Below are 13,265 nucleotides of genomic sequence, written 5' to 3'. Positions count from 1 at the left end.
GATGGGACAAAAAGTGAGGTGGATCCAAGTCGTCCATGCCATCTCAAGCAGACCCACACCGACACACCACCCGATTGCCACTATAAAGCATGATATTGGATGCTTAACTGTCTGTCAAGTTTACGTTAAAGCTATCATTCCCTTCTTTCTCTTGCCAGATAGTAGAAAGGAGAGGGTCGTCGGCCTCTCTCTTGACCACGGCGCGGCCCTCTTTAATGTCCTGTCAGAAACTGGTCCTCTCAATACTGTTGATTAAAGAAGCATTCATTACTCTAAGAAGAAGAAGAAGAAGAAGAAGCTTATATTCTCTCTTCTAGTGCACATTAAACTCATTAATTGTCATTCCTATGTTACTCTTTTATATTAAAAAGGATAGAAGATAGAATTTCCGTTGAAGAAATACAAAGTTTATAAATATAAAAATGAGTTATTTTAATGGGAAGATATCTAAAATGTTAAATTAAATTTTTGTGATGTTTTATTGTTTAAGAATAATTTATGAGCTTGAATTTTTATTTAAAATATTTTAAGAATAATTTAAATATATTTTTTATATATATAAAAAATATAAATCTCATCATTTTAATCATCACCTGCTCAGACCAAAGTTGATTAGATCAACATGAGCATCAAACTAAAGTTGCATGGGTCGGTGTTAGTGCCGGACCCAAGGCTTTAGGGTTTGACATGGTTGCCAAACTCGAGCACAGGTCTAACATGGATCCCGGCGCTCAAATCTGGCAAACTATGTCAAACCCAAGGTGTGGTGGTCTAGCCTTAAATCTAATAGCTATGCCAAACCCTAAATACTTGGGTATGACAAACATACTTGATTTGACAAACAATAACAAATAGAATAATTGTGCACTTTAGTTGTCAAGAGAGAGAAAAAAAAAAAAACACAAACAATTTATCATTAACGGCAATCCAACTATTATTTGTCTACACGCATCACACAATGTAAAAGAGAGCACGACTACAGATTCAGTGAGACAGCGGATGACTAGATTTGACCAATAGAAAGTGTCACAAGCACCTTCTCAATGGCGTTGGCCACCGGCTCACTAGAAAAAAAAAAAAAACAAAGTTAAAAGAAAATTTCGTGAAAATATAAAAAATTAAAAGTAAAACTATTATTATAAATATTTATTGATTTACATTGATTTTCTCATATCATTTAGCTTTTGTTATATATTAAAATGAGTGCAATTCAAAGTGTATTATGTTGAATAATATCTACGAAGATATAAGAGAAAATAATTAAAAAAACTATTTCTTATGCTGAACCAACCTATATCAAGGCCATTTAAATTATTCAAAAGTTCATAGTAATATAGGAGTTGAATTATATATTACTTTATCATTTATTATTTTTCAATTAGTTATTTTTTAATAGAAGTACAACATCAAGTGACATGATTATATTTTTAAATACAAAAATCGAGAATAATTAAGAATGTAAACACGACGTGCACCAGGAAAACAAACTATATTATACACATATTTTTTAAAAATTATTACCTTTTTATCTTAATTTCAAAATAAAATTTTTCTAAACTCAATTTCAATTAATAAAAAAATTAAATTAATACATAGTTAAAAATAAAATATTTTTTTGTATAGATATATGATCTATTATTATTATTATTATTAATGTTCAAACATGATGGGAAAAATATTTATAAACATAATCATGATAGTATATAAACGATATTATATAATATAGTAAAATCAGTAAATAATTAATAATCTAGGAACTAAAATTATATTATATCGCTTATAAAAGGTAAAGCCACCGCTAGCAAAAAATAACGGTAAATAACGGCACTAACAACAAGCAAACCGAAGAAAAAAAAATGATAATATGTGAATTTCATTACACAACACAAAACAACAACATCAATACACACACACATACTATTATTTAAAATGTTTTTTTATTTTAAAATATATTAAAATAATATTTTTTATTTTTTAAAATTTAATGATGTGACAATATTAAAAAAATAATTTAATATAATATTTTTATTTTTAAAAAAACATTTTTTTTCTAAAAAAAGGACGGCTTCTTATCATTTTGAACCATGTCTCTTTTCCTGCATCAAAGTCAATTTCCACCCTTCATTTGCTATCATCATCAACTCTCCAGAAGAATCTAAGCCGTCGATCACATCATCTCTTCCTTATAGTGTCTGTATACACGCAGTATAGAGAAACCTCTCTGCACGTGCTTTGTTCATTAATGAGATAGCTTAACGAGTTAAGTTAATATTATAAATGATAATAAATTAAAAATATAACCCATGAATAATTGAATATAACCCATCAAGTTTATAATTTATAAAATATAAAAAGTTAGCTTCCACTTGTGAGTTCACACACCCTGCAAGATCTCTCTCATTCGTGCGTGTATTACACTTTAGAAAAAGGCGCGTCGTTTCTGCAACATTCAGAGACTATGAGTTAATGCATTAAAAGCATGTTGTCAAAACTATATAAAAAAATTTTAAAAAAAATGAAAAGGATATCCGTCACTTCAAAATATTACATACATACAAAATCCAACAACATCTCTATGCAAGCATAACATCTCCACACCATAACAGCCACCGTAGCCACCACCACCATTATGGGGGCTGCAGAACCTGTAAGATAGGATCATGAATTATCTGCGCTTTATCTTTATGTTTTATTAACACCAATATTAGTGTATTGTTTGAGTTACTAACAGTTTCAAGCTTTAAATTTTTTTAGGTGGTAGAGAGAGAGGGTGAAAGGAGAGAGGAGGAAGAAGAAGAAGATGAGGGGGGGGAGGAAGGAAATGAGAGGGAAAAAGAGGAGAAAGATGTGGAGAAAGGGCAAGTGTTGGGTGCTAAAGAAAAGGTGATAGACAACAGTAATATTGGTGTCAATAATGATCTACCTAACCAGCTGGGAGATTCTCATGTAGCAATGATGCAGAGGTTGAACCCAACAAATCCTTTGAGGATTGTCATCAATGGTTCTTCCAGAATGCCTACTCCTTCTCCTTCTCAGACTTCTCTGCCTCGGTCTACACCAACCCCACAAGTAAGTTTCTTGCTTTGGAAATTACTAGTGTACAAGATGGCGTCAGCTCTCTTTCCTTTTTCGTTTTCCTTTTGTTTTAAGGTCTTGATTTTTAGTTGATTTTTCTTAAGGTGTTTACGTTTTTAATTTACTAGCGATCAAAGTCGTTGATTTTGAAGATTTCTTACTAGACACATTTTCCAAATTTTATTTCAGTTAGTCAAAACTGTTTTGAAAAGGCAATTAATTTGAACTTCATTTAGTATGTTTATAGGTTATAGAAAGCCAGAAAGGTGTCATAAATTCTTGATCGTTTTTCAATTCAGTTATGTGAATTTAACAATCGTCAAGTTATATGCTCCCTTACTCTCTCTCTCTCTCTCTCTCTCTGGCAAAAAGTCGAAGCCTTTACTGATTTTACAAGTTACTAGTCTGAAATATTTTTTGGGTTTTTCCTCCTTCTGACCAGCCATCGCTAACAACATTGAATTCAAGAAGATACACAAACAGAATATCTCTGTTTCTGTTTGTCCTGCACATGGTTGTCGCTGTTGGACTGGTATCTTTTCTTATATTCAAGGGAATTCAAGGATTGACAGAAGCTTCGGATAGTGTGAAAAGAAAAGAGAGGAGGATATTGAAGTTCTACCTCCCACAAGTTGAAACCGCATCTCTATTAAGCATTACCCTTGCGTTTGTTTGGCAAAAGGCATTTAGAAAATGGCCTAAATTCATGGTTCAGTTCATATTATGGAGCTCTTTTTTACTGTCGTTATCAGCTGGAATTCTTTTAATTTGCTTCCAAAGGGCTACTACGGATGGTGTTGGAGTTTGTCTTATTGCTTTTGCAATTGGCAATGGCTTGTATGCCTGTTGGGTTACTCCAAGAATTGGGTTTTGCAGCAAGATTCTGATCAAATCACTGGAACCGGTTCCGAAATTCCGTGATTTGAACCAACCCACTTATTGTATGCTTGGCGTTGGATTCTTGTGGATGTCTCTTTGGATTTTAGCCGTGATTGGAGCCATGAATTTCTACTTTACTCCTTTGATCATTATTGCACTGGTGTTGAGCTTGGCTTGGACTGCAGAAGTTATGAGGAATATAGTTAATTTGACAGTTAGTAGGGTAATTTCTCTGTATTATCTTCGAGGAATGCAATCCAGCAGTCAATTTTGTTTCCAAAGAGCTTTAACTCGGAACCTTGGAAGTGCTTGTCTGGGGTCTCTATTTGTACCTGCTATTGAAGCACTGAGAATTGTTGCTCGGGGTTTGAATTTGCTAGAGGGGGAGGATGAGTTCATGTTTTCTTGTGCTCATTGCTGTCTTGGAATTATGCAGTCTATCTTCAGATATGGAAATGGCTGGGCCTTTGTACAGGTAATATCTCTTTTAAAACTTATCCCAAACAAATTTGCTTACCTTTTGCTGTGTTTCTTGTTAGAAATTCAAAACGGAAGAAGCAGTGCAAAAAGTTAAATTGAAGGGGCACTCTGCCCAAACTGAAACTAATGTATAATCTGGCATTGCAAAACAAATCAGCATTGTTAAACAAATCAGTTTTGCCTAGTTTTTTTGCCAGTTCACAGGCTTTTTTTGGTGCTGTTTCTGATAGCTTAGTTACCTGTCACTTGTCCAAGACATCATCTCCAATATTCATTTAGTCCATGTCACATTGCCTGTGGACTCAATTCTTTGTCAGAGAATGGCACATGACCAACTCAGAATGATTGATCGCTTAAACCATTGTTGCAGATAGCTGCATATGGAAAAGGGTTTGTGCAGGCATCACAAGACACCTGGCAACTCTTCGAAAGACGCGGAATGGAATCCATTGTTGACTTGGACATAACCAGCTCGATTTGCTTCCTCACAGGTGTTTGCAGTGGATCTATTTGTGTAATTGTTGTGGCTGCCTGGACTGCCAAAGTGCATCAAACCTTCACTGCCACCCTCTCGCTCCTGTCCTTCTTCATTGGATACCTCATGGTTGGTGGCAGCTCTTACTCGACAAACATTACTTTATTTGTCTGTGTTTGGATCACGTGATGAACTTGGATATTCTATAATCTGTAACAGAATCTTTTCAATCAGCAAGTTGATTAACACAATTCATTGTTTAATTTGATTTCTCAGACCAGGATTGCCATGGCATTGCCGCATGCTTGCGTGAGCTGTTACTATGTTTGCTACGCAGAGAATCCTGATACCAGGTTGTTTGATCACACCATCAAAGAGCAACAGAACAAGATGAACTCGGATCGCGAAGTGGTCGTGCCCACGCCCGGAGTACCCCGCAGATTTTCAACTAACTCATGAGCTGAGGCGACCCCGCAGGGATTCCAAATCAACAAGGCTATAATGACAAAAGTGTCTTTCGGTCCTGTCCTTTGTATCATAGCAGCGCTTATGCTTTTAGGATATTCCTCGGAAGTAATTGAGATAAAAGCTTCACCATATATTATTCCTTCTATATGCTAAAACAACCCATCATTGCTTAGCCTAGCTGGACATTAATCCTTCATGTGATCTTGTAGCTTGCAAGGGGTATGGTCGAGACCTTCTTCGTGATCTTTAATATTAAATATGGTGTTGGCTAATCGAAGAAGATGCTCAGAGCAGGCAAAGTGTTGGGGTTTACGAGAATATAAAAAATGACACGAACACGCAACGAGCCAACAACAGAGCCTCCATCGCAAACTAGTTGGAGGCTATATAAATCGTGCTGTGCCACGGCTCCTCCCACTTTCACTATCAAACCTAACATATAATTATAAAAATCTCTTACCAGAACACAACCCTGCAAAGAATACAAGTAGTTATGTGGCTTTACGGATTCATGCCTGATGCCTGATGCCTGATGCCTGATGCAATCAATACATACCGAGTAAAATTACCTTACCTTTCTTGGAAACCTCAAAGAGAACGTGTCGAAAGTCGAATGTGACAGCCACCAAAACTGGTGGGGCAAGGCACTGTTTTTTTGTTTTTCCCAATGTTTCAATTATTGCCCATCCAGCTTTCAGGGGGTGTTTGCGTGTGGTGGAGATTCTGGAGAAGGATTGCTTTTATTTTTTATTTTTAGTATGTTTTTAAAATATTTTTAATTTTAAAATAAATATTAAATTGATATTTTTAAATATTTTTATAGTTTTAGTATACTGATTTTAAAATTATAAAATATATTTTAATATACTTTTAAATAAAAAATTATTTTAAAAAACATTTTCCATCACAGTTACAGCCACATAACTGGAAATATAAAATTGTAGCTTTTATTGCCGTGCACCGCTAACAAACAATATTCGAGATTTATAACTGGATTAGAAACCAAGATTTCGGTTTCTCTTCTCCCGCGTAAGCTTATGGGTTTTTGATAAAGTTCTTTTTCTACTTTTGTCTATATTCTTCCAGCAGCAGCATCCGTTGACTCGGATTTAGCTAAAAAAAACCCTAAAGAAACAATGAATCATGTCACGAATAATTGATAGCATCTGACGTTTTTTTTTTTTTTTTTTCAATCTATGTTTCTTGAATATACAATAAGATAATGGATAATTTTAAACATTAATTAAATATAATATTAAAAAAAAAAACATACACACACACACACACATATTTTGCTACATAATGTTTTTAAATATATATTAAAATAATTTTTATTTTTTATTTTTAACATCAACATATTAAAATAATTTAAAAAAAAACATAAATTATCACAATATAAACAATACTAATTATATGTCAATAGTTTTTTTTTTAAATATCCTACTTTAAAATATATTAGCATAGTTAGTTGATTAGGTCAAGTTCCTCTTTTTTTTTAAAAATAAAAAATTGTTTTTGGCACTCTTTATCTGGTAAATGGATCTTATTTTTACGTAAAAAATATTTTACATACTATTTTGGATGGACCCCGTCATTAATTTATTTTTCTTTGGCAGCTACTCTACCCTTCAAACATCAAAATATCATCACTTATTATTGTTATTTAAGTTAATGGATTCTTTTTTTTTTGCAAATCACTCTCGAGAGAGGTCCTACCCAGTGAAAGCCAGTAGATTGGCTCAAACAGTTATTTGGACGTCCCAAATTGGTTAAAATTTGCGAGAAATGACCCCAACATTGTGGTGTTTTGGTGCAGAAACCTGTCTCCAGAGTCCAGTTAATGTTTAAAAGTGTAATTATAATTATTTTTTAAAATATTTTTTACTCAAAAACATATTCTAATAATATTTTTTTATTTTTTAAAAATTATTTTTAAAATCAATACATCAAAATAATTTAAAAATATCAAAAACATATTAATTCAAAATAAAAAAAAAATTCAAATTTTTTCAAAAATATTTTTCGATTGCACTGCCAAACACACCAACCTTTCCATGGCAATTAATCCCCTTTCCATGGCAATTAATCCTGATCAGATATCATCTTCATAGACGGGTAGCTCAACTAGTCACAAACTCGCAATTAATTATGTTTAGATATAAGCATCTAAATCGTGTACAAACTCACAATTAATCCTGTTTAGATATCAGCATCTAAAACATGTAGCTCAACTAGTCACAAAAAAAATAAATATATGGCTTATATGATCGTTAACTTCAAGGCTTGTGGGATTAGTCGAGGTGCGCACAAGCTGGCCCCAGAACACCCATATTAAAAAAAAAAAAAAAAAAAAAAAAAAAACCACAACTAGGACCATGGTTCAAAGTGACATGAAGCAAGGGTTCCTATCATCCTATAGGAACACCAGTGAGATGTAAAAATCATCACGAATCTCCAACTCTTATTTCATCTGGAGTAACTTGGAAGAGATGATTCGAGGGGATATACAGAAACAAAATTATCAATCAGTTCACAGTTTTTGGGAAAGAAAACAAATGGGATAGGTAGTGCAAATGCTGTATCCTAATAGTAGTAGTAAAATCGATACTGTATAGTAGCAGCAGCAGATTCTCAAAATTGCAAGAAAAAGAAAAAAAGCACTCTCAAAAAGAAGGTGCAAATACACACAGCAATGCTAATCCCAATATGCATGGAGGAAGCAGTAAATAGAAATAGCAATGTAACTCCTGGTCTGCCAGTGCATTGTTAACAAGGATGAACAAACTACAATACTCGGTAGTCAGTACAAACAAACAGTATTCCAATTAACATAACAAAAGCGTGTAACGCCCACTTCTCCAGTGAGTCAGTTACCTTTCACCATCAACCCATTTTTTATTCCACCTTGGTGCTGGCTTTTGCCTCTGATTTTGATTCTGGTTGAGCTTCCACAGGCCTGGCATCAGCAGAACAACACCCACCACCATGGTGGTGGTGGTGGTGGTGGTGACTCTGCTTTACCCTGAACTGCTTCCTCATATCATATGCATCCTCCCCATCTGCATAATACTTAGCCTCCACATCATGAATCTTATAGCCCAATGTTTCAGTATAAAGATTGAATGCTGCCCGATTACTCTTCCTCACATGCAGCGACACATACTCTGCTCCAAACACCTGTTCCACAAACTTAACCAATAAGAAATTGTAAATCGAGTATGATAAAATGCAGATATATGACAATAAAAGAACATAAATCTAATCACTATAGATAGCCGTGTAGAGCTAAAATTCAAATCAAATATGTCAAAATGCCCTAAAAAAATTTCAATCAGATCACAATAAATTACATATATTTTACTGATCAAATAAAAAACATAACAAAAAAATAACTCAAAGGTACCTAAACTAGAAATGGGTATCAGTTAATGCATCCACCCTATTGATTGATCTGCAGTTCAATTACATTCCACATATACTTCCAAATTCTACATAAAACGCTGATACGAAAATCACCAAACATTCCAAAAACAAAAAAATCGCAAATTCTCAATATATATATGCATGTCATCCAACAATTTATCTAAAGAAATAGAACCTAATCAAAGCATTTCATTCATCCATTAGAAATAATCAAAATCTAATGACTAACATCCCTAATTTTTCGTTTGCAAAATCAAGAAAAAAAACTTAAGGAAACAAATGAACTAAAAAAGGTAATAAAAGCCAAATTGTTTGACCTGTTCCATGGCGGTTTGGGCGGCCTTCATGAGCTTGGTAGCGAGGCCAAGCTTACGATGAGTACGGAGGACAGCGAGAGAAGTGATATGACCGTGACATTCGGTAGATTCTTCTTCCATCTTAGCCAACACATAGCCAACAATTCGGCCGTTGTAATCTTCGGCGACATAAAGGAGATGCGGCCAAGAGAGGATGTGGTAGAAGTAATATTTCATCTGGTAGTTTTCGGGCAAGCATAGCAAGTTGCATGCTTGCATCGCCAACAAGTCGTCCATCGTCGCCTTCCTTACGCAAACCATGTTGGAGATTTTGATGCAGAGGTTAGGGTTTTTTTTTGTGTGTGATTTTGCCTGCAGGTCTCGTTTCAGTGCCGAGTTGAGAGACTTGAGTGTATGGATGCTTAAATCATAAGTAGATGCTTTGGTTAGTTATTTGGTTTTGGGTTTCATCTCAAAATGTGATTTGGGCTTTGGTATTTGGGCTTTGGGCTTCTTTCAATTTATTTATCGACTAGTCCATTGAATAATCCCAACAGTAGTTGTTAAAATAAATTTAAATTCAATTGATAATCTAACAAATTAAATTTATTATACCAATTTGAAATGTCATAAAAATAAATTAAATTATTTTTTTATTTTTTCCTTAATTTTAAAATAGTTTTGGTTACAAAAATTATTAATTTGTTTTTTACAAAGACTCTTGAAATGACATAAACTTTATTTGTTAAATCGTTCAAAATATTTTCACTAGAAATGTGAGAGAAAAAAGAAGAAACATTCCAGTAAAAATTCTTAAATCTTTCTTAAATATCCATCTTAGCAGCTACGAAAATGGAAGAGGGTCCGGGTTCACCATTTATTAGCTGGGGATGTTAGTTTGTTTAGAAATGTGGTTGTAATTATTTTTTAAAGTATTTTTTATTTAGAAATATATCTAAATAATATATATTTTTTATTTTTAAAAAATTATTTTTAATATCATTGCATCAACATGATCTAAAAATACCAAAAACATATTAATTTAAAACAAAAAATAAAAAAAAAAAATTTAAAAAAAAACTTTAAAAATATAAAAATAAACATGACCGTCAAAAAAAGAATGAGGTGAACCACACCAAGGGGCTCTATTTAACACTTGGCTTTAGCCGATCTAACTCGTTGCATGCGGTTCTCGGACATGGCCGAGCATAGCGAAGGCAATGTCACTGGTAATCCAAGGCAATAATCGATCAAATCACAATAACTTATCTCCTATCAGATTATATATTTATCTGTTTTTATATTTTAAAATATTTTTTATTTTAAATTAATAATTTTTTTTTAGTATTTTCAGGTTATTTTGATGTGCTAATATTAAAAATAAATTTTTAAAAAATTAATATTATTTTAATATTTTTTCAAATAAAAATATTTTAAAAAATAATTACACACACAATTCTAAACAACCATATCTGTTTAGCCAGGGTAATGAAGCTCACAAGCATGGAAGGGGTTGGCCTAGACAAAGCAAAGGAAGAATCAAAACACAGTGTCTGGGCAAGCCATGCCGTGACGCGAAGCAACCACAAGAAAAATAACTTGGAAGAGCAGGTTTGGTTATAATTTCACCAGTTAAACCTTGCAAAACATGGAAACTCAAAAAAGATAGAGGTGGGTGTTTTTATTGGGTTTTTGAGAGAAAAGAAAAGGGTATTTTAAGAATATTATTTTCAATGTTAATTTGAGAAGGAATTACGGTAGTAAATTAGAGTATCTCTCCTCTAATCTAATTTGATTTTGCTAGGGGGTGAGTATTTTTCAAAAACCTAATTACACTGAAAATATATATATATATAGAGAGAGAGAGAGAGAGAGAATGAATTAGATCTGAGTAGAAACTATTAATTTTGGTTTGGTTTGATCTAGATTTTTAAAAATAAAAACCGACAAAACCTAGTTTTTTTTTAGAGGATTTTTTAGGTTTTTGAGACCAAATTCAATTGATTTTTGTAGAATAAAAAACAAAAACAAAATAAAATCATAAAACAAATAGATAATTATAGATACTCAATAACATATATAAATATAATCACAAAAATAATAAAAAAGATAGAAGAAGATGTGAACTTATCAAAAAGCATATATAAATGCAAGTTTGTTGCCAGTAAAACCTGGTATGTTGTTATTATTAAAAAACAAGTTTTTTTTTTTAAAAAAGGACATGCTTTATATTAATTCTTATGAAATTATATTATAAATAATATCTTTTATATTTATTATTTTTATGGTTCGGTTCAATTATTTTTAAAATTTTTAAACCAAAACTGAATTAAATTGATTTTTTTTTGTGTTTTTTTGTTTTTTTTATTCACCCCTAAATTTTACACATTTTTTATAAATTGAATTCCATTTATAATTCCTAACAGGACCTTGGCTGTCGATCGGGGACCTTAATGAGATCATCCTTCCGTCAGATTAATCTAGAGGGGTAATTTCTTGATCCCGCTAAGGAGGTGACGAAAAGGGAAGTTCACGAGGCTCTTGAGCATGAATAGCAAAATAAATTATAAATTTTAATTAATTTAGTGTTTAAAAATAAAATTAAAAAAATATTTAATTAAAAAAATAATATAAAAATAACTTGAGTCAATTTAAGTTAATCTGCTAAATAAATTATAAAATTTAATTTTTAATTAATTCAATATTTAAAAATAAAATTAAAAAAATAATATAAAAAATGATTTGAGTCAATTCAAGTTAATTAGCTAAACTCGTAACCTGAGTTATGAGATTGAGATAACTTTATAAAAAATAAACTGAAACAAATTACAAAATTTAATTTTCAATTAAACTAATGTTGAAGGGTATATTTGAGAAAAATAATAATATGAAAAATTAAAAAAAAAAAAATCAAGTTCACTTGTTAAACTTGCGGTTCAGGTCATGAGATTTGGATAACCCCATAAAAAATAAATTAAAAAAAAACTATGAAGTTCAATCCCTAATAAACCTAATATTGAATGATGTAATTGAATTTAAAAAAATATATATTAAAAAACACCAAATGAGAGAAAGAAAATATTATTCTAATGAATAGTATTTTTGTGAGAAGGGGTACAGTAAAACTTTCTTCTCTTTTAGTTTTTGGTTAATTATATCACTAGCTTAACCTACACAATGAGTCAGATGAAGGATTTTTTTTTCTTATATATATATATAAACATAACTTGGCATTGCTAATGTTTTTTCAAGTAGAAAAATCTTTTAAACCATGTAAGGATTGTTTCAATGTGATCTGATTAATTTGGCAAATCTAAAGACAACCAAACGACCAATAATAAAAATAGTTTGACTCAAAATAAATATTCAAGATGATATTTTTATATAAATATTAAGACGATAACATATTGGAATATCTGGTCATGAAAATATGATAACCTCATAAAAAGTAAATCAAAACAAATTACAAAGCCTATTTTTCAATAAGTCTAATGTTAAGGGATGAAATTGAAAAAAAAAAACAGAGAAAAAAATGACCTGAGTCGAACCTTTTGAAGAAAATAAATTGAAATAAATTATGAATTTAAATTATTAATCAACCCAATGTTAAAAAATAAAATTGAAAAAAAATTGATTAAAAAATGACACAAAAAACTACTTAATTCAATTAGAGTTAAGGTGTCAAACTCGTGACTTGAGTCATGAAACAAGGATAACTGACACAACCGAAAGATTGATGTCTTCTCCCAAGTGCAGGAGTGTCGAAATAATAAATAACCCGGCAAGACCGGGGTCGAACCACAGATAGGTTAATTGTATAAATTATAAATAACAACAACAACAACAACAACAACAACAACAATAATAACAACAATAACAACAATAATAGTAATAGTAATAATAATAATAATACTCAGTACGCGGCGTTGTTATACCTGAGAATGATCTAAAAGATCGGGTCACAAGTTTCCAGCCTATATACTGAGTTTATGAAAAGATCAAAGAGATATATTATATAATATAAACAGATTTCTAATGCGAATGAACAAGGCAAGACCAACAATGTCAGGATCCTTGATCAAACACAGAGCATACGTAATGTACATAAAATATAACAAGAATGTAAATAGTATTAGTAGTAATAAAAAAAAAAGAGGAAGAAATTAATA

General features: G+C 31.7%; 2 protein-coding genes across 2 annotated transcripts; one reads left to right on the top strand and one right to left on the bottom strand.

Moving 5' to 3' along the window:
• Window positions 1-2,519: 2,519 nt before the first annotated feature.
• Window positions 2,520-5,522, top strand: LOC118047016 (uncharacterized). The gene is made up of 5 exons (XM_035056154.2): window positions 2,520-2,647; window positions 2,755-3,069; window positions 3,518-4,429; window positions 4,805-5,038; window positions 5,186-5,522. The coding sequence occupies exons 1-5, from the start codon at window positions 2,630-2,632 to the stop codon at window positions 5,366-5,368; spliced, it is 1,662 nt and encodes a 553-aa protein (XP_034912045.1). The 5' UTR covers window positions 2,520-2,629; the 3' UTR covers window positions 5,369-5,522.
• A 2,548-nt stretch (window positions 5,523-8,070) lies between these two features.
• LOC118047015 (N-terminal acetyltransferase A complex catalytic subunit NAA10) lies at window positions 8,071-9,517 on the bottom strand. Its single transcript, XM_035056153.2, has 2 exons — window positions 9,118-9,517; window positions 8,071-8,554 (listed from the first exon to the last, which is right to left on the bottom strand). The coding sequence occupies exons 1-2, from the start codon at window positions 9,415-9,417 to the stop codon at window positions 8,273-8,275; spliced, it is 582 nt and encodes a 193-aa protein (XP_034912044.1). The 5' UTR covers window positions 9,418-9,517; the 3' UTR covers window positions 8,071-8,272.
• Between the last annotated feature and the right edge of the window lie 3,748 nt (window positions 9,518-13,265).

Source organism: Populus alba, chromosome 1 (genome assembly GCF_005239225.2).
Source record: "Populus alba chromosome 1, ASM523922v2, whole genome shotgun sequence".
Classification (NCBI taxonomy): domain Eukaryota; kingdom Viridiplantae; phylum Streptophyta; class Magnoliopsida; order Malpighiales; family Salicaceae; genus Populus; species Populus alba.
This window is presented reverse-complemented; position numbering and strand designations above follow the sequence as displayed.

Bases quoted from the DNA above. Each gene is read 5' to 3' on its own strand.
- LOC118047016 (XM_035056154.2), top strand. The intron at 4,430-4,804 runs GTAATATCTCTT...CCATTGTTGCAG, and splicing joins ATGGCTGGGCCTTTGTACAG to ATAGCTGCATATGGAAAAGG. The intron at 5,039-5,185 runs GTTGGTGGCAGC...TTGATTTCTCAG, and splicing joins TCTTCATTGGATACCTCATG to ACCAGGATTGCCATGGCATT.
- LOC118047015 (XM_035056153.2), bottom strand. From the start codon at position 9,417: ATGGTTTGCGTAAGGAAGGCGACGATGGACGACTTGTTGGCGATGCAA. The intron at 8,555-9,117 runs GTCAAACAATTT...TTTGTGGAACAG, and splicing joins CCCAAACCGCCATGGAACAG to GTGTTTGGAGCAGAGTATGT.